At 52.9% G+C, this 19,612-nt stretch overlaps 2 protein-coding genes across 2 annotated transcripts; one reads left to right on the top strand and one right to left on the bottom strand.

The window, feature by feature from the left end:
• The first annotated feature begins 913 nt into the window (after positions 1 to 913).
• Positions 914 to 4,713, top strand: LOC140643311 (embryonic pepsinogen). The gene is made up of 9 exons (XM_072844919.1): positions 914 to 969; positions 1,305 to 1,467; positions 1,778 to 1,895; positions 2,384 to 2,502; positions 2,614 to 2,813; positions 3,263 to 3,376; positions 3,883 to 4,027; positions 4,289 to 4,387; positions 4,576 to 4,713. Exons 1-9 carry the CDS (start codon positions 914 to 916, stop codon positions 4,711 to 4,713), a joined length of 1,152 nt encoding a protein of 383 aa, XP_072701020.1.
• A 4,879-nt stretch (positions 4,714 to 9,592) lies between these two features.
• KCNA10 (potassium voltage-gated channel subfamily A member 10) lies at positions 9,593 to 11,143 on the bottom strand. The gene has a single exon (XM_072844918.1). The coding sequence runs from the start codon at positions 11,141 to 11,143 to the stop codon at positions 9,593 to 9,595; it is 1,551 nt and encodes a 516-aa protein (XP_072701019.1).
• Positions 11,144 to 19,612: the final 8,469 nt, after the last annotated feature.

The following is a 19,612-nucleotide window of genomic DNA, read 5'->3' as shown; positions in this document are numbered from 1 at the left end:
CATGCTGTCATCAGAGAAACCCAATCTCCTGCCACGATACCAGCAGCTGCCACCAAGTTTTGGGGGTCTGGAGGGGGTGTAGTGGCTTGGGACACACCGCTCAAATAAAAGCAGCACCGAGCGGATACGAGGATCCTTATCCCGCATCTCTCGGCATCGCCCCGTGTCCTTCGCCCACCACGTCCCTCACGCTCTCCTCTTTGCAAACTGCGAAAGGCGAGCTGATGCCCGGAGCCGTTATCACTGCGGGCGATACCGAGGCACTCGTTAGGAGTTTTAATCCTATTTTAATGGTCCCCGTATCGCTGGGCAAACCACACTGAGAGGGGTCAGTGTGCTGCAGGGTCACCTTTCCCGCAGGCTGTTTGCATCCCACTGTACTAATTGGTTTTTGCAGATAACGGCGGGCACCGGAGCGTCAAAACGTGCGCATACCCCACGTGCCCACCTCCCCGGGGTGTAGACACGCGTCGGCACTCGGTGGGGCCCCCTTCCTCGTCCCAGCTGGGGAGAGGTGCCCATAAATGGGGGGGTCCCAGCGCTGCTTGCAATGGCTTTGGATGCCAAGACGAAAAGCCCAAATGATGCCCACAAACAGGCAGTGCCTGGTCGTGATGAAGGATTTGGGGTGCTAAAGGATGGAGGGTTTGGAGGGGGGATACGGGGGGGAGTACGGGGTCTGCGGTAGGGTGTCACGGTCAGCACAATGTGATCATCCCCCCACCTTGCCGGCTGACGTATTGATATTAGCCAATGTTTGCCGTGTCCTTCCGTCCCTGGGTGTCACCTGCCTTGGCCGGGTGCCCGCGGGAGGGGACGGGGCACCGGCGGTCCCGGCTGCTCTTGGCACTGCAAGTGGGGTGCACCGGGGCTATATAAACCACCGGGCATTTGTCCTGGCTGCCCCGGCACGATGCGGTTCCTCGTGCTTCTCTGCGCTGCCTCTGCCCTCTCCCAGGGCGTCACCAAGTAAGTCACCGCAGCATCGCTCTCACGGGCCGCTCGAGTCAAGGTGAAGGGGGAAAATGGGCACTCAGAGCCTTTTAATGGCTTTGAGAAGCAGAGGTGAGGGCTGGGAAAGCTGGTGCAGGGGTGCAGAGGAGGTGGTGGTGCCTGATGGAGGGTCTGGATTCTAGAGGTGCTTTGGGGTTTTGCAGAAATCCCCCTGACTCAGTGTTTTGGGGGATTCTGCTGTGCTTCTGCTGTTGGATCAGCGCAAATATTGAAGCTGTCAAATGCTGCTTGCAGGAGCTGCAGGCAGCAAAATCCTGTCTAACTTATTTTTTCATTGGTGCTTGTGCCAGGCTGCCCTTGGAAAGGGGGAAGAAGCTGAGAGAGGTCCTCAGGGAGAAGGGCTTGCTGCACCGCTTCTTCCAGCATCACCGCTACGACATCGGCACCAAATTCCCGCATGCTTTTCCCAATGGGACCGAAGTGTCCACCGAGCCCCTGCTGAACACCCTCGACGTGAGTGTTGGCTTTGTCCCCCAGCGGTGCAGCCCTGGGGTGGTTTGTGGGACGCCCATCCCCCTGTCTGTGCTGTGCATGGACCAAACCCAAATCCTTTTACCCCAAAGCCTTCAGCTCACATCCTTGGCCCCTTCCTGCCCAAGCTGGTGGCCCTGGACAGAGCCAGGACACTGAAATGTCCCCCCAGCAGCTCTGCTAGAAGCAAGGTGTCCCCATGAAGAAGGGGACCATGAAGGCTGAAAGCCTGGGGAAGCTCCAGGTTTGGTTTCATGCCTTAAAAGCAACCCTTGGTCCTCATGCCCTGCAGATGGAGTACTACGGGACCATCTCCATCGGCACCCCTCCGCAGGACTTCACCGTGGTCTTCGACACCGGCTCCTCCAACCTCTGGGTTCCCTCCGTCTCCTGCACCAGCCTGGCTTGCCGTAAGTAGGGGCAAGCAGGGATCCCTGTGTCGGCAGAGCTGGCTCCAGCAGCACGTCCTAGGCTTATAACTGCATGATCGAGCCCAAAGATTGGGGTGACACTGCCAGGGGACCACGGGCCACCTAGCCGGTGCAACGAGCAGACCCCATGGTGCTGGGTCCATAGCATGTGTGAAATGCACTGGAGAGATGAGTACTGGGGGCGTAGGACCTACTCAGTGCTGCACCTCACAAGGTGATGGGCTTAGTGCTCAGTGCCTCAGTTTCCCCATCTGTCCAAAGAGGGTGATGGGATTTCCTGCAGATCCCTGGTTGCTGGAGGAGGGGCAGGGACGTACAGCAAATGCTCACAGCTAAATTGCTCCTGAAAGCAGGATAATAAATGGCAGGTCTAAACAGCAATTCAGCAGGGTTCCTCCTCCCACGCTTCCCTTACGGCTCAGCCTTGCTGAAAAGCTTCATTTCTGATTTTCCCATTTACCTTCTAGAAAACCATCAGATGTTTAACCCGTCGCAGTCCTCCACCTACAAAAGCACAGGGCAGAACTTGTCGATTCAGTATGGCACTGGCGACATGGAGGGCATCGTGGGCTCCGACACGGTCACCGTGAGTGTCACGACGGCATTTCCAGGGGGGGTCCTTTGTGCCTTCTCCACCTGGTTAACAGCAATGTTGCAGTGCCTGATCCAGATCTTACGGCATCCTCCCTGTCCCTAGGTTGCATCTCTGGTGGACACCAACCAGCTCTTCGGCTTGAGCACCACCGAGCCCGGCCAATTCTTTGTCCATGTCAAATTTGATGGGATCCTGGGCTTAGGCTACCCAAATCTGGCTGTTGATGGGATCACGCCGGTGTTTGATAACTTGGTGAATGAAAGCTTGCTGGAGGAGAACCTCTTTTCGGTCTATCTGTCCCGGTAAGCCATGTGGGTCTCAAGGGCTGGGGAAGGTAGCAGATGCATCTCATGCAGATCATTGCATTTGCTGGTGGCCCCAGCTTCTCCACTGTCACTGCGGCCAGCTGGCTGTTGTCTCTGTGTCATGACATGCAAAGGCTGGGGGCTCGGAGCAGGTGGCCACCAGACTCACTGGGGAGCTTATGGCTTGCAGGGAAACCTCACTAGTTACAGCCACATGCTTCCACCATGGCTCCCTTTTTCCCTTTTTCTGGGTCCCAAGGACCTGGCACACACTGCTGTTGTACCAGGGCCTCGCTGATGCTCTATAATGAGGAGGGGAGCAGATGCGACCATGGCATCGCAAGCAGCATCTCACCCCGCGGGACATACAGCCTTGCTGTTTTAAGCTACCTGCACTGAAGCCACGTGGCAAACCCTCCACTGCTTTTCTTTTCTGTATCATCCAGCGAGACAACAGGAAGCGTGGTCATCTTCGGGGGAATCGATGAGTCTTATTTCACCGGCTCCATCAACTGGATCTCTGTCTCTTACCAAGGTTACTGGCAGATCTCCATGGATAGGTAACAAAACAGCTCTGCTGGTCTCTATTCATTTCTAACCATCGTTTCTAAAGAGACCTTGGACCCATCAACAGCAGAGACTTTCCACTGGCATCTAACACCCCGTGGCTGTGGGATGTAGAAGGTTAAAGGGCCAAAATCCATAGTACTTTGGTAATTGCCGCCCAAAATGGGGATGCTTTGTGCCTGGGAGACAGCCTAGTTCTTCTCTGCACAAAGCCTGTGCTCTTGGGGATGTCTCTGGTGATGAGTAGAGCAAAATTATGGTCCAAAAACTACTTTGTTGGGCTCGGTTGGGTCCCAGCTGCTGGGTTGTGTTCAGTGCTTCAGTGCCCATATGCACAACAGGGGCTGTGATACCAGCTGGCATTGCAAACTCCAAGAAGCAAAAGGCTCAAGGGCAGCACTTTGGGTTACCCAGCTTTAACTCTTATAAAAGAAGTTCAAAAACATCGCTAAGATCCAGCTGGTTATTTAACAGCCCCATGCTTTGTCTGTCCCCCCAGCATCATTGTCAACAGCCAGGAGATTGCATGCAGCGGTGGCTGCCAAGCCATTGTCGACACCGGCACTTCCCTCGTGGCTGGGCCACCCTCCAGCATTAGTAACATCCAGAGCACAGTCGGGGCCAGGCAGGACACGTATGGAGAGGTAAGAGCACCCATGGCTTGCTCTTCTTGCCCTGGAGGCATCCTGGCACTGCCGAGCCCAGCGCCAAGCCTGCTTCCATGCCCAGGGAAACCGCATCTCTGCTTACAGCAAACCAGCCCTGCTCCTCTAATACCTCCAACAGAGCTCACCAGGAGACACTCCTAGTCTCTAGTTTATACCGGTGAAATCAAACCCCTTCACTCCTCGCCCTGTGAACATGTTATTTCCCACCTAAGAGCCTCTTTCCTTTCCTCTCTGCAGTACAACGTGAACTGCAGCTCCATTTCTGCCATGCCTGATGTCATCTTTGTCATTGGTGGGGTTCAGTATCCCGTGTCCGCCTTGGCTTACATTGAACGGGTAAGGGGGAACCACGTGGTCCTGGTTTCCAGAGCCTCTCTCAAGGTCCTTCTACTTTCTCCAATGACTCCTTGGCTTCTCCCATTCCCATGGGAGACAGGGGATGGATGGCCATGGGCCTCCAGAGCAATGCGAGAAAAGATACTAGCCCACATTTCCCCCATTTGCCTTTTCTTGCTCAAATGCAGAACGACCAAGGACCTTGCATCAGCAGCTTCCAGAACACCTCTGGGGACCTCTGGATCTTGGGAGACGTCTTCATTAGGGTGTACTACAGCATCTTTGACCGGGCCAACAACCGCATTGGACTGGCCAAGGCTATTTAGATCCACCACGACGCCAGTGGTGCTGTGGTTTCATCACACAACCGGACCACAACCATGTTTTTTGACGTAGCAAGAGATCCCCAAGGAATCTCTCGTTCACATGCAAATAAAGTGTTGATGGTTCAGAGTTGGTGGCTGCACATTTATTTGTGATTAAATGGCAGGAATTAGGAAGGAGCTGTCATACACTTGCTGCTTCATGGTGGCTAAGGAGCATTTGGTCTACATGGCCTTGACTGAGGCCTTTGGGAGCTGTGGTCATAGCCTGCAGGGGCTGAGGTGGTTCCCTAGGAAGTCAAGATTGGCTCTTTTATTGGGGCTACATCAAGTGACTGATTCTGGAAAACCCAAATTTCCATCCAGGGACGATGAACTCACCATCCCAGACACAGCCCGTCTCAGAGCAGATCCCTGCAGACCCACAATCATGTCCCACCAGTGGCTCACTCGGTAAGTCCCCATTCCTGGGCTCAAGGTTTGCACCCGTGTCCCCTATATGATGTCCGATAGCCTAAAGACATCTCAGGGCAGTGACTCCCCTAGGAGGGCGCGGCTTGGCAGGAGATTTCCCTTGGATCACCCAAGAGAGCAGGGCAGGAGATGGCTCTCACCCAGTGCGTGCCCTCCCATCGTGAGGCTTTTACAGAAGCACGTCCACAGCTGTGCATGTCTAGAGGTGATGTCTTATTTCAGTTTCTGTAGATTAGAACAATCCAGTTACACTTAGTTGCTCCCCCATAAAGAATCTCAATTAAATGCCCCTTTCCCAATAATGAACCAGTCTGTGCTATGAGCTGGTCACCAAGAGCCTGGAAACACCAGCTAGTCCTCAGTTATAGTCTTTACCACTGTGCAAAACCCCACCAAAACCTAATAATATCTTTATTTTATGATAATTTTCCCTCGCAATGGTCGGGACAGTCCCTTCTCTAATTTTGTTTCATTCCTTTAAAGTAGCAGTTCCCATTTTTGAAAAGGAAGTTACCGCCATCCATATAAAATCCTATTAAAAATGGAAGCTGCCTCTTTCCTCCCAAGCAGCTGCACCCAAGCTCCCAAGCAGAAAGCACTCAGCAGGCTGGGAGAGCGAGCCAAGAGTCCCTGCTGCTTCTTCATTTCTACTGTGCTGAGGGATAAGGGGCTATTTGCATTATTTATTGATAAATGAGGTTCCATCGCCGATGGGCCCTGGAGATTGCTTTCCTGACGGGAACAGGGATGCAGAGAGAGAGATCCAGGCAAACGGGGTTGGAAATGAATTTTTCTCTCACCATGCAAAAATTGCCCTCTCTTTGAGCCGACTAGAAAGGAGTATATGATGTGGGATGGTGGAAATGTGATTTATCCTCCCAGCGCCCTGAGCTCGCACAGCCCTGGGTCACCGAGCCCCAGCGGGTGGGAATCCCTTGTGCCCAAGAGGGACCCAAGCCTGGATTTTGGGCAGATGGGGCTTTACCTCAGCTCCATCACAGGAATTTTCTCATTGTTATGAGCAACAAGAAATGAACCTGATGCAGTGGGAACCGTGGCTCCGAGGATCAGCAACTCATGGATCAGCCCCTGCCAGGATGGACCAGACCCAACAGGGGCACCCAGGGGCTGTAGCTGTGCTCCTGGTGAGCGGGACAGGAGAGGGAAGCTCTGTCCTTGTCCCAGGCAGGACCAACAGTCCCAATGCTGTGCCAGGAGGCAGCTCCTAAACCCTCCTGGCATGGCTGTTCTGCACCGGTGCCAAGAGTCCCCGGCAAATGCCACCCTACAATGGGCTTCCTCCATGAGAGCATCCCCCATGGCCAAAGCATCCCTTCCCACATCCACGCTCACACATGCAATAAAGAAATAAACCAGCTAAAAGCTTCTAAGCATGAATTAGTCATGCTTGGAGGGGGGAAACACATGTCGGGACTGTCTATATCCAGGGAAATGTCTATCCTGGAGTGCCATCTCGTGGCTGCGGTGCCAAAACTGTACTCCTGCGCACAGGGGGGGAGCGCAGAAATCTCTGCCTGGTGGCAAAAGGATGCTCTAGGGCTTGCTTGGAAATTTCAGCTCAAAGGAGGAGGAAGATGCTGCTAGCTGACAAATATTTCACATGTGACCACAAGTTCCAATTTGGTCCAGGGATAAAAAGCAGCCAGGACATCTTTCTGATAAAGCAAAGAGGTTTCTTGTCTTCTTTTTAGCTTTTTCTGTGGCAGTACCAAATTTCAAGTGGGAATTCAGCTAAATGACATGAAAGATTGGCTCATTAAGGCTTGACTCAAGAATAGTACAGTTAATAAGAGCTTTTTGCGGATTTCATTGAGCTTTGAGCCTGTATTTGGGAAGGTACTAAGCTGCAAATTGTACGGGAGAATGGGTTTTCTGGCAGGTTTTTATCAAGCACTGGCTGAGTGTTGACACTGGGTATTCATAGCCTGGTTTTCCTCCTCTTCACTTTAGGATAAATCAGAAATAAGCTATTGTGTGTGGAGAGGTTTAATGCCTCTGACCCCGTCCTCGTAGCATAAATCAGGGGTCCCCCTCGGACCCGGCCTCCCGCAACGGATGGTGTAAGCTGGAGTGCTGGGGAAAGCCCTGCAGATTTTGTCCTCAGCTCACAGACCTGGAGGTCTAGAAGGTCTATGGACCTTCAGGTCTATAATGTCCCATGTCTCAACTCCCACACATGATTCCCAGCTGGGGACCAGCTCCCTTGGAGCAGCACATAGCCAAGAACAAAAAGTTGAGTCCAAATAAACAATATTTTCTGCATGCCAGACTTTGAAGCATCTATTCTTTTATTTGAGAATAAAGTTTACAAGTTAATAAGAATCAGGTTGTTCATCCTTCCATCCATCCCTGCATCCGTCCATCCATCCATCCACCCACCCATCCAGCCCAGCACCATTTCGGTCCCTGTTTGCTAAGGGAGCAGGAGCTGTGAAGATGTGCTCATAGCTGATCAGGCTGAATATTTCCCAACCCAAACCTTTTCACCAGGGTTTCTCGTGGTGAATTCCCAAGGAATAAACGCCAAAAGTGCTTCAGCTCTGGGGACGGGAGCGCTAAAAAAATAAAAGAATGTAAAAAGTTCAAGCTTTCTAGAGGAAAAGGAGAAAGAACCTGCTATGAAATAAAAATAGTGAAGTAGCAGAGCGCTGGAGAGAATTGAGGGGTGAATGGAGAGGAGCTGGGAATGTCTCAGGGTGCTGCCCTCCAGCTGTGCCCAGCTGTGCCTCCTCCTCCGTCCCCACAGATGATGAGAACTTGAACACGGTGGGAAGGAGATTAAATAGCTCTCACAGCTCCTCCTCCTGTCTGGGATGGTCTGGGGGTTGCAAGAGATGGGGTGAGGAAGAGGATGGTGGAGGGATGGGAAGAAATCAGGGAGAGCAGGCGAAAAGGGGGATTTGTCCCAGAGAGAAAAACCTCTCCGGAAGGAGCTGTGCTGGTCATGCCCCAGATCCATCTCCCTGGGGTGTGAAAGACCTCATTGCAGAAAGTCCACAAAAAGACCCCAAAGCCAAAATAACAACCCCCTAGACCAGAGCCAGCATGAGCTCTGCAGCAGAGCTGGTGGGATGCAGGATTTCTGCCGCAGGGAAAATCCCAGCACACCCAAACTCACATTTTCCATCAGACCAGGAATTTAAAAAAAAAAAAAAAAAATCTTTCATGGCTCCTTTCTGAATGAAATGGCAAACCAGAGATGCTGGCACATTGCATAGTGATCGTGTCGAACCTTTAGGAGATGAGACATCAAGTATAACAGATGTGGGATATAAAAGCGGATGTGTAGACACTGCATGAGAAACTGTGATTTTAATGTAGGCAGAAACATCCAAAAAAGCCAAGTGAAACAGTGAAGTTGGAACAAAATGTTTTTGTCAGAAGAAAACCTGCTGGCATTAGAGAGAACGGCAAAATGATCTGCTGCTGGTTTCTCCCATCAGAAGTGCCGATGGAAATTTGCATGTTGTAGGAAACCAGAAATGCCCTTTTACACTGGGAGGCCGAGCTGTCGGGAAACGCCAGCCCTCATCACTCTGTGCCTCATTTGCAGCAACATAAGCGACAAAAGCTGCAAGGTCATGGTGGCTCGTCCCCAAGGGCATTTGCACACCAGATAACCCCTGAGTCGAGCATTTGTTGCAGGAGAAATCCCCTTCCCTCTCTCAGAGCTCAGTTTTCCATCAGAAACCCCAGTGGGCGTTGAGCCGTGGTGCCCTGGACCCTTCTTGGTGGCCGTGCCACCGTGACCGGTCACCATCCCTCTCCTCCTAATCCTCCTGACAGTGGCTTGGTCCCATCCATCCCTACCCAGCCTGCTGTGCCAACAAAATTATTTAGGCAGGCAGACCAGGGAACTCATCCAGCTAAAAATATTTCTTTTAATTTTTTTTGCCAGCTTGTTTTTCAGTCCCAGATCTGGGAATTGTTGAGACCCCCCCCCCCAGATCCTGAGTGGTGGCTGGGGAGGGATTATTTAAAATGGATTAAGAAAAGCAGGGAGCTGGACCCATCTTCATCCCTGGACAGCTGGGTGCCACCGAGCAAAGCGTTTCATGTCATTTTGCCCTTTTTTCCCCTCTGGTAAATGGGGGAAATCTTTGTATATGGGAAACTCCATTCTGACGCCATGGACAGAGAAGCTAAATGTCAAGCAGATGAGCACCAAATAATAAAAACCAGACTGATGGGCAGGGAAGAGAGATAAGAAAGATGGTGTTTATTTGAACAGCCACAGGAAATCAGAGATTGAAAAATGTCTAGGAAAAAAACAAAAAAAAAGCAGCAGCACATTTGGTTTAAAAAAAAAATCAGAACGTGCAGATGTTTTATACCTTATCCAGCCAATCCCACCTGACAGTGCCTAGTCCTGTCATGGCCTCGACCATCATTTTTTGGCCTTGTCTCGAGGGTAACCCCCATTGGTCTTATTGAGCGACTCCATGCTGCCGTTTCCCGTCACCACGCTGGTGAGTATTCGCTCCACCTCCCCAGGCAGAATTTGCTTCTCTTCATTCTCTGTCTCCCTGTGGTAGAAATAGTTGAAGTTCGAGACGATGACAGGGACGGGCAGTGCAATGGTCAACACCCCTGCGATGGCACACAGAGTCCCCACGATCTTTCCACCCAAGGTGGTGGGACACATGTCTCCATAGCCAACGGTTGTCATTGTGACCACGGCCCACCAGAAGCCATCGGGGATGCTGGAGAAATGGGACTGCGGCTCATCCACTTCTGCGAAGTAGACTGCGCTGGAGAAGAGGATGACGCCGATGAAGAGGAAGAAGATGAGCAAGCCCAGCTCCCGCATGCTGGCCTTGAGGGTCTGCCCCAGGATCTGCAGCCCCTTGGAGTGCCGGGAGAGCTTGAAGATGCGGAAGACCCTGACCAGCCGGATGATCCGCAAGATGGCCAAGGACATGTTCTGCTGCCCGTTGAGTTCGCTCTGCTGGATTAGCTCGGTGGTGAGTGTCACAAAGTAGGGGATGATGGACACAATGTCGATAATGTTCATGATGTTCCTGAAGAACTCGGTCTTGCTGGGGCACACGATGAACCGGACGAACAGCTCGAAGGAGAACCAGATGATGCAGGCTGTCTCTATGACGAAGAAAGGGTCCGTGAAGGTGCTGTGGGCCAGCAAGGTGTCTGTCAGGTTCTTAGAAAGCTCCTGGGTGGACTTGAACTCCCTTTCCTCCCTGAACTCCGGCAGGGTCTCCATGCAGAAGATGATGATAGAGATGACAATGACCAGGACAGAGACCAAAGCTACGCCCCTGGCCGCACTGGAGCTTTCAGGGTACTCGAAGAGCAGCCAGAATTGCCTATGAAAGTCATTGGTTGGCAAGAGGGTCTCAGGGTCCTTGATGAACCCTTCATCCTCCCTGAACTGGTCCATGGCTTCATCGCCCAGCTCATAGAAGGTGATTTCATCAGCAAAGACGTCGATGGGGACATTGGCTGGGCGCCGTATTTTCCCACCAGACTGGTAATAGTACAGGATCCCATCAAAACTGGGCCTGTTCCTATCAAAGAAATATTCATTCCTCATGGAGTCGAAGTAACGCATCCTCTTTTCTGGGTCCCCAAGCAAGGTCTCAGGGAATTGGTTGAGGGTCTTGAGCCGCGTCTCAAACCTCAGCCCAGCGATGTTGATGATGACTCGTTGGTCCCCCTCATCCATGCCCACCCTTTCCCCCACCAGGTGCTCACTGAACTCGGCGGAGAACCTGGAGAAAATGGTCTCATTGTTGGCGTTTTCGCTGTTGATGAGGATTCTCAAGTTGGAGAGGAGGTTGGCGCAGCTGGGATGGCCTTTCCGTGACTGGCCGGCGGGGCTGAGGTCGTTTGAATAACAGGGATCCTCCACGATCTGATCAGTGTTGTCAAAACTGACTAGTGCCACCTCCATCTCCTTCCAACTGGCCACGTCCATCATACACTAATCAGATTAGCAGCATAAATCCCCGGGTCGGATGCCGGCAGCTTGCGTCTTTCCCACGCTATGAGGATCTGCAAGTGAACGGACAGGGAGAGAGAGCTGAATTGTGCATATGTATTGCTTGGCTCGACTGAAAAAAATAAAACAAACCTGAGGTCAGAAAACCCTGTAGTTTTTTACTGCAAACATTAATTTCATTGACTGGCAAAAGCCTTACACTTCCAGCAAGTCGTTCATCTCCGGATCTGCAAGCCTTTTTGGCATGGCTTCATTATTGTCATTAAACCTCCCAATACCATTTACAGCACCCAAGGATAAAAGGTCAGGCAGTAGCAGAGGATGGGGGTGAACCCAGGTGTCCCACCCAGCCTTTCCCCAGCAATCCCAGCCCTGCTGGGATTTCATTTCAGACATTTCCAGGTGCGGGTCCAGAGTTTGAAGCAGGATTTGGAGGTGTTAAACTTGGGTGTCCTGGTTAGCAGCAGCCCTTGCTCCAGCTGCGAGAGGCATTGGGTCAAACCACAGGAGGTCCCGGGCACATTGCACCTGGGTCAACTGGTATTCAGAAAGCAATTCCCAAACTAGGGGCCACACTGGGATTTGGGGAGTGCAGCCCAGGAGGAAGGCAGGTCAGGAGGAGAAGGACAAGTCCACCAGCCTTGGAGAACTCCTTTGCTCTGCCTGAAAAGGGGAACGAACTGGGACCCCTTGTCTTGATCCAGACTTTGGGGCGGGTAGTGGATGAGGTGACGTCCTCCAGAGCTCTCCAGGAGGCCTAGCCTCCTTCATGGTAGACCTGATATTCCCAGCCGTAGGAAGAAGACGAGGACTAAACACTCAGGTCACTTGGAGAGCATCTTTCAGGCCATGGGGTGGATTTTTTCCCAGACCGGCTCTGTCAGGCACTCAGACACCATGTCCCCAGAATAATCCTGGGTGCACATCTCCCCAGCACGCTGCTGCTGCTGTACTGAGCTCGGAGGCAAAGTCAAAGAGGAGCCCAGGGACCAGGCCAAGTTACGGAGCTGGGAAATTACCTGTCCTGCCTCAGGGAGAAGCACGAACAGAAATTAGAGGTTAACGGGGAATGGTTCTAGGGAGATTTGCCTAAAAATGCATTTTCCAAGTAAATTCAACCCCCCTGCTTTATTTCCCCTCTAGCTCTTTCTCCCACAGATATATTTTCCGGACATGAGAAACCACAGAAGGACATGCAGAGCTGCTCCGCGTGACCACTAATCACCAAGGGCACGCTGGCTTTCTTACCCAGCGAAGTTCAGAGAGAGGGAGCGAAAAAACCAAATGCCCTCAACTGCCAAGAATAGCAACGCAATTGAGGCCACGTCCGCACTGAGCAGCAGTGGCGCTGGGGCCGGTCCTGCAGTGAGGATGCGCTCCACCGCAGGCTTTGCTTCGTGCAACCGGGTGCTGGGAAAGGGATCCATCCTGTCCGTGGGGACCGAGCTGCACCCGGTGCCTCGACATCCCTATTTAACTGAAGCCATTTGGGGCTCTGAAATTTTTCCTCCCCTGTTCCCCAGAAGCAGACTCATCTATCCATGCCGATGCACTGCTGGTGAAGTTGGGTAGGACAAGCTAGAAACCCAAATCTGTTGCAGAAGTAGATGTTAACATCCCGGCTTGCTACACATCCTCCCTCTTCTGCTCTCAGCGTTACAACCCTGAAGGCAAAACTTCATCCAGGAGCCAGCATCTATATCCCAGACGAGGGATCAACCTCAGCAGCGTCATGAGATTCTGGATTTGGGGACAAAACCCACAATTTATTATAAACCAAGGCAAAGACACTTAAAAATCATGTTTCTTTGCTTAAAAAAAAGCCATGTATCATGGCTGTTCTTAGCATCCCTCTCTGTAGAGCTGCTTCTGGCTGGTTTTGTGCCAATTTTCTCACTTGGGAACGTGTAGAGGGGAGCATTCGGGGCAACGGGGCAGAAACGATGCCTGGAGGAAGCCGCAGCAGCTTGGTTTTGCCCCTCAAAGCAACCTGCTGCAAAGCTGAGGAGCCCCAGTGACTCCAAACCCAAGTTCTCCAGCCCCAGCGATGGGCGCGTGTCCTGCTCAGGCGTGCCCAAGCACAGCGGCTCTCCGTGGGGCCGGATTCAGCTCAGGCTTGATGTTTCGGTGGCTCTGTTGACAAGCGGTTGCGGGCAGAGCGAGATGTCACATCGGAGCAACGGGAGCTGCAGAAAGTGCAATACAAGCTCTGCGGGGAGACGGCAACCGAGAGCCGCAGATAACCCACGCTTCAGTGCCCGTGTAGCATCAGGAGGCAGGCAAAGGCATACTGCGATAAGCCCAGCCCAAATAAAGCTCTTTTGGATCTTTCAAGGGAAAAACAAGCATTAAAGAAAAAAGGAAAACCAGCCCATGTCTTTCCCTTTTTGTGTCCTTATTTTTTCTTAACACAAAACACCAGAGATTATTTTTAAATGAGAAGAAAATCAAGAAAATCAGTTTGAATCAGGAGAGCGGGAGTGTTTAGTGTTCAGCCGGATGTGTGAGCTGACCTGACCCACCACACGCTCATCACACCTCGGTCCTGGTGGGAGAGCCCAGAGGGGCCCACGTGCCCGGGAGCCTCGCTCGACAGCGGAGCAAAGTTAGAGCAGCTAAAGCTGACTGTGAAATTGCATCCTAAGTCAGCACCGTGAGATGAGCTCGGTATTTGAAGCATTAAGTGTGCTTAACTCTTAATACTGCATGCTGGCACCGTGGGCAAGAAAATTCCCCAGCCCTTGCTTGGTAGGACAGCTCCAACCTGAGACTTTTGGTCACAGAAGAAGTCGTGGTATCTTGAAACCTGGCTTTGCTCTGGAGCCCCCGAGCACATCAAACTGAGCCCCCCCAGCATCATCCCTCATGGGGAAACTGAGGCACAGAGCTGTGAAGGGACAATTTGCACGTCATGGTCACGACTGAGAGTGGAAAGTTGTGCTCATCCTCCCCACTGGGACATGGAAAGGTGCTTTTTAGCTCCATCAAGCCCTCGGGGCAGCTGCCCAAGGGATGCAGGGCTCTGACTTTCCTTTTCTTGCCTTCAAAGCCCCAAAACGTGCTGACATTTGCCTGTCCCTGTCACCAGAGATAGGTGCCCCACCTGTCCCCAAACACCCAGAGCACCCCCATCTATCTCATTTTTAATTTAGACTAAAATAAATGGTGCTGCCCGAAGCCTCAAAGCATCCTCCCAAAGCGAGAAGGGAGCCGCTCGCTTTCCAACGCACGCTCCGGGCTCCAGCGAAGGCTTGAACTAGAAAGTTGCCTCATTTTTTCCTCCTAAATCACCTAACATCTGCTTCTCAGAATCTGATTAACTAATACCCTTCAGATGAAATCCCTGGCTGGGGAAAACAATAAAAAAAAAAGCAAGCGAGGGAGAGAGACGGCAAAAGAGAAAGGTCATTCTGAGGGAGAGAGTTTGTGTTTTGCCCATCGCATCCCAGTAAATTGGGGCCGTGGTTTCCACCAGCCCCTCCGCAACCATCGAGACCTCCCCGTCTGCAATCCCCTTCTGCTTCCCACCCGTTGTCCTTTCATCCCCAGCGACCCCTCGCACTCCTGGGGCGAACAACGGCTGTTTCCAAGGTTTTTCCAGAAAATCAGAGATGCTGAGCCTCTCTCTCCCCCCATCCCCTCCCCACCACCCCTGTGCTGGGACGAGAAAGGAGGTGATTCCTCCTGTAGCCCCCCACGCCGTCACCTACGGGGACTTACCCGCACAGGGCATGGAAGTACCAACGCTCTCTGCATCTGGGAAGAGAGTTATTAAACACACATAGGGATGTGTAGGGAAAGCGGAGGGGAAAAAAAAAAAAAGTCCAGCCATACCCTTGAAAGGTCCCTTTGGGATAACGCAGGCAATGTCATTTAAAAGGCTCTTCTCTATTTGGTTCACTGTATAATTGGCAGCCCAGCGCACCGGGGATGGGCTTTGGCAGGCACGGCGGCAGGATCCAGCGCGGTTCGGAGCCTCGGCCCCACCATCGCCCTGGGAGCCCTAAAATGAGCTGGGGATCCATCGGGAAAGGGGGCTGGTGGGGTGCAGGGGACACCCTGTCCCCATGCCCCGCTCGCCCGGGGAGGGGGAAGCCGGCCACCCTCCTCCTGCCCCCACCCGCTCGTCGGTGAGCGAGACAGGAGAGGATGTGCCCTTCTGGCGGATGCCACCTTTAATCCCCAATAATGCTCCGGATGGTCCAGTGGGGACAAGTCTTGTCCGTGACGTGGCGAGGTCCGAGCTGGTCCCCAGGAGGGAGGCGGAGAGCAGGGACAGGAACCCGCACACCACTGACCCCGGGAGAGAGATTTACAGGAGGCGATAGGGCTCTTTTTATTATTAATATATAATAAGGATATTAAAAAGAGGAGGTGAGAGGAAAGCCCAAGGGTTGGAGCATCCCCCATTGCCCACCTACCTCTTGCCTGTGGCCGTGGGTTCCTTTCCAGGAGGGGACGGCCACGGTGCCACCGCCGCGTGGGACATCTCCGGCCCCCCTCGGGGTGGCTGGGATGGGTTGCGGCAGCAGGTACGGCCGGCATAGCCCTGTGGAGGGCATCGGTGGGGACGAGGGAGAGAGGGGATGTGCCCCTTCCTCACGCCTGGCTGCCAGCCGGCCTCTGGCTCGGACCCCAGCGCCGCTGGGCTTATAACCTCCGGTAATAAAGAAAGAAATGCCCTGGGTGGATGGGACCGGGCAGGTTGGCTCGATTCACTGAAATAACTGGGATTTTTTTGTTGTTTTTCTTTCCCCATTTTTTCTTTCTTTCCTTTCCAGAGCTTGCTACACTCACGGGCATCCTCACCGTGGGTGCTCCAGGGTGGTTTCATCCCTGTTGGGTGGCCTCACACAGGGCTGGGTCCCACCTCTACCTTCACCCGGGTGACCTCCCTGCTCTCCTCCTCCTCTTCCTCCTCCATCTCCTCCCAGGCCTCTGCATTTGGGGAAAGCAGAGGAGGGGGTGGCACGTTTCTACCCGCGTGCTTCAGCCTGAATTCCTCCACGGTGACGCTCCTTTGCTCTTGAGGGACCCGGTCACCTCGATTTCCCTCCCTCCAGCATCCTTTTCTGTCCTCTGAGCTATTTCTCCCCCCGTGCTGTTAATGAGCACATTAAACCGCCCCGTCCTGGAGGAGAGCCCGGGTCCCACTGGCTTGGAGCATCTTATACTCGTCTCTGGCCATCTGCGATGGGAACAGGATGCAACATTATCCAGACCTTCGATCAGGCCCTTCAGGGCTGGGTTATCATTTTATATACCCCCCTTCTGCACCCCTATAGACAGCAACGCTTATATTGACCCACCCCAGGCAATATAAGATGGACATCTTATTAGATCTTATTAGATCCATCTGAGGCAGCTGGAGATCTCCTAACAAAAAGGCATTACATTGATATTCCTGGCACCTAAATTCAGCCACAGCCTGTGCCCATCTTGCCTCCAAACCCGTCTTCAGGAGGGCTTTGACCACAGGGTGATGGTGTTTGTGGGCAAAACCTGACCTCTTTTGGGTTTTTTTTCCCCCCAAATCTCCCTGGCACTAACCAGGGTCACATCCTGCACCTGGGCAAAGAGCATCTGTGGCAGAGGGAGACCTGGAGTGTGAAAACCATCCGCAGGAGCCGACGATCTGGCTTGTGCTGGGGCTGAGAAGTCAGCTCTAGCAAAAACCTGCTGTTGATAGGAACAGCCCTGAAATCAAAGCAGGGTTATGGTCCAGGGGAGACAGGTACGGGTACGGGGGGAGATGCCCGGAATAACATCATCGCCTCCAAGAAACAGGACGGTTACACAACTCACTCATCTCCAGAGACTTCGGCTACACCCTGGATACCCTCGGGACAGTTCTGCCTTTGCGTTCAACCAAGGTGACTTTAACACCCTTCTGGCCCTAAGGATTTAAATACCCCCCAAGCCAGGCTGCCCCGGGCACCCCGTCCTCCTCGGGCACTTCTTTCCCTCTAATCCTCTGCTCCACGCTCCTGGCATCACCAGCTCTGCCAGGATTTATCCCACAGACAAATTTGGCCCCCAAGGGTGTCCTGCACCTGGGATGGACAGGCACCCAGTAAGTGCTGGTACGGGATCGCTGCCCAGCAGCTCGGCACGCACAGCTCATCCGTGGGAGGGGAGATAAAACACACCCCGCAGCCTGCCCCGCTGCAAAGAGGGATTAGTTGGTAAAGAGCTTCTTTTTGCAGCAGGTCCCCAAATTACTGCCTGGACCCGTGTTTGCACAGGGAGCTTAATTTTCCCTGTGGGGAAAGGGGCAGAGGACCGACCAGCTCATCACACCAGTTTCCCCTCTGATCTGACATGGGATGAACTGGAGCAGGGCGGGAACAAGGAGGAGATGGCAGGAGGGGTCCTGCAGACCCCATTGCCGCTCCCATGTAATGAGGCAATGACCCTTAATTTGATTTTTCCCTAATTCTCAAGCAAAATCATGCCCGCAGAGACTTCTGCAAAGCAGCGCGTCTGCTGGGCTCTGCTCTGCGCCAGGCACAGGCTTCAGTCCACAGAGCAATTTACTGCAGTAATGAGCCCCTGCTAATTTTCCTCTTTCTTAGCAGAACTAATTAGCTGGGGTTCAGCACTACCATTTCAGCTACGCGGCTCTTGGATGGAGCTGGGTTGGCTCCACGACACCTCTGTTGTTTGAAATATTGGGGTGAATTTTTCTTATTTCCCAGCACTGCATGAAGTGCCCTTAAATCAGCAAAATTAGCGTTAGGGAGGGCTGGATTCGGGGGGACACACAAGGGTTGCAATATGCAAAAACACAACCCAAACCCTTCCACCCCCTCGATTTAGGGCTGGGTTTATGGACCGACTCCAGCGGGACAGGCTGCCCCGGCACTGAGGGTAATGAGATGAGGGATGGTGCTAATTAAGGGAGTATTTGAGCTCTGGCTCAGGCACGGAGCATCCTTGGAGGCTTAGTGAGATGGACGGGGCATCTGCTGCTGCTGGGAATGGGGCAGGAACCATCCCTGGAAGAAAACCGAGGAGCTCCTAGGTTGGCTGCCGGGGAAGATCCTGCAAAAGTTTGCAGCTCATCCCCCTCTTTGGGAGAGACGTTTGCAAACTGAGCTCTTTAAATTCAAGGCAAATGTGTGCAGCTGCGAGGGAATAAGCAGGAGGGGAGACGCTGGTAGTTTATGAATGATAAAAAAATAGGAAAGAATAATTCAAACCTTCGAGGGGATGATAGGGATCTGGCAAAAGCTGCCTCTGCTTTCAAGTCCTTGGTGCAGGAACAGAGGAGAAATGGAAAAGTGGCCAAAATATGCTGAAATAACAGAGTGGCTCAGAGCAGACCCAGGGTTTCTCTTGCCCCACGGCACCAAAGGAGCCCAGAGCTCAGGGGCAGCCCGGTCCGAGACCTCTATGCGAGACCTCTGCATTTAAAGGGAGAGGTTAAAGTGTGTCTTAGGCAAGGAGGGGCAGGATGAGCCCCAACATTTAAACCCCCAAATCGTACCAGCAAAGAAATTATCAACCTGAACCAGCGGCCACTGACTCCTACTGGCTACTTCCATCTCTGTGCCTCAGTTTCCCCAGGGCTGGTGATGTGCTATGCAGCCAAGCAGGAGCCCTGCGGGAAAAGATGCACAGGAGGAAGATCCCAAACTGGATTCCTGGTGCTGGGACGGAGGGGTCCCTCGCTGCTGACCCCTTTCATCCTCCCCAGTTTGCATACCTCATTCTGATTTTTCCACCCATATTTTTTTATATATTAAAAAAACCCCCAACAGATTAACAGAGAGCCCAGTACATACAGTACACGCCATGAGACAGATGAAACCTTCCTGATACCCAGCCATAGAGTCCAAAATTAATCAGCTATGGATTAACCGGGTCAGGATGTAATTTAATAACAAGCGAGGGCGAGTCCCTGCTAGGAGGGAGCCGACGTGGTCCCGCACCCGGTGCCCCGTAAAAGCTGCCGCAGAAAAACACAGGTAGCAGGAAAAGCCAGATGGGGCGAAATGAGCTCTGCGGTGGCACGGGCTGCTCGCCGAAGGGAGCTGGCGATAGCCTGGGTCCGGGCCAGGCTTTGCTGCAGCTGAGCCCTCCTCATCTTCCCTGTGCTCGGAGTCGGGGTTTTAGCCTAATTCAGGAAAAATGTAAATGGGTTTTTAACTATGAGGGTGCTGTGGTGGCTTTAGGGGATGCTGAATGGGCTTTTTGGAGGCTGGTGGTCCGCTCTCCGCTGGGATTCACGAAGCGCTTGCCGCTGCAAAGTGTTTGACATGTTTTAGGAAGCGGCTGGGGGATGGACAGAGGGACACAAAGCGCTTTTAAAGTGCTTTGATTAGCGCGCACCAAAAGAGACGCAAGAAAGCGCGGGTGCGTGGAGAGACCCCTTTCCCCTGAGCATCCCGGCTCCGTCAGGGCGCCTGGATGGGGCCGGGGGAGGCAGCCACCCTCCCCGCTCTC

This window comes from Ciconia boyciana, chromosome 23 (genome assembly GCF_034638445.1).
Source record: "Ciconia boyciana chromosome 23, ASM3463844v1, whole genome shotgun sequence".
Lineage (NCBI taxonomy): Eukaryota > Metazoa > Chordata > Aves > Ciconiiformes > Ciconiidae > Ciconia > Ciconia boyciana.
This window is presented reverse-complemented; position numbering and strand designations above follow the sequence as displayed.

Coding starts and splice junctions, on each gene's coding strand:
- LOC140643311 (XM_072844919.1), top strand. CDS start 914: ATGCGGTTCCTCGTGCTTCTCTGCGCTGCCTCTGCCCTCTCCCAGGGC. Junction 2,814..3,262: donor TTTTCGGTCTATCTGTCCCG/GTAAGCCATGTG, acceptor TGTATCATCCAG/CGAGACAACAGGAAGCGTGG. Junction 3,377..3,882: donor TGGCAGATCTCCATGGATAG/GTAACAAAACAG, acceptor CTGTCCCCCCAG/CATCATTGTCAACAGCCAGG.
- KCNA10 (XM_072844918.1), bottom strand. CDS start 11,143: ATGATGGACGTGGCCAGTTGGAAGGAGATGGAGGTGGCACTAGTCAGT.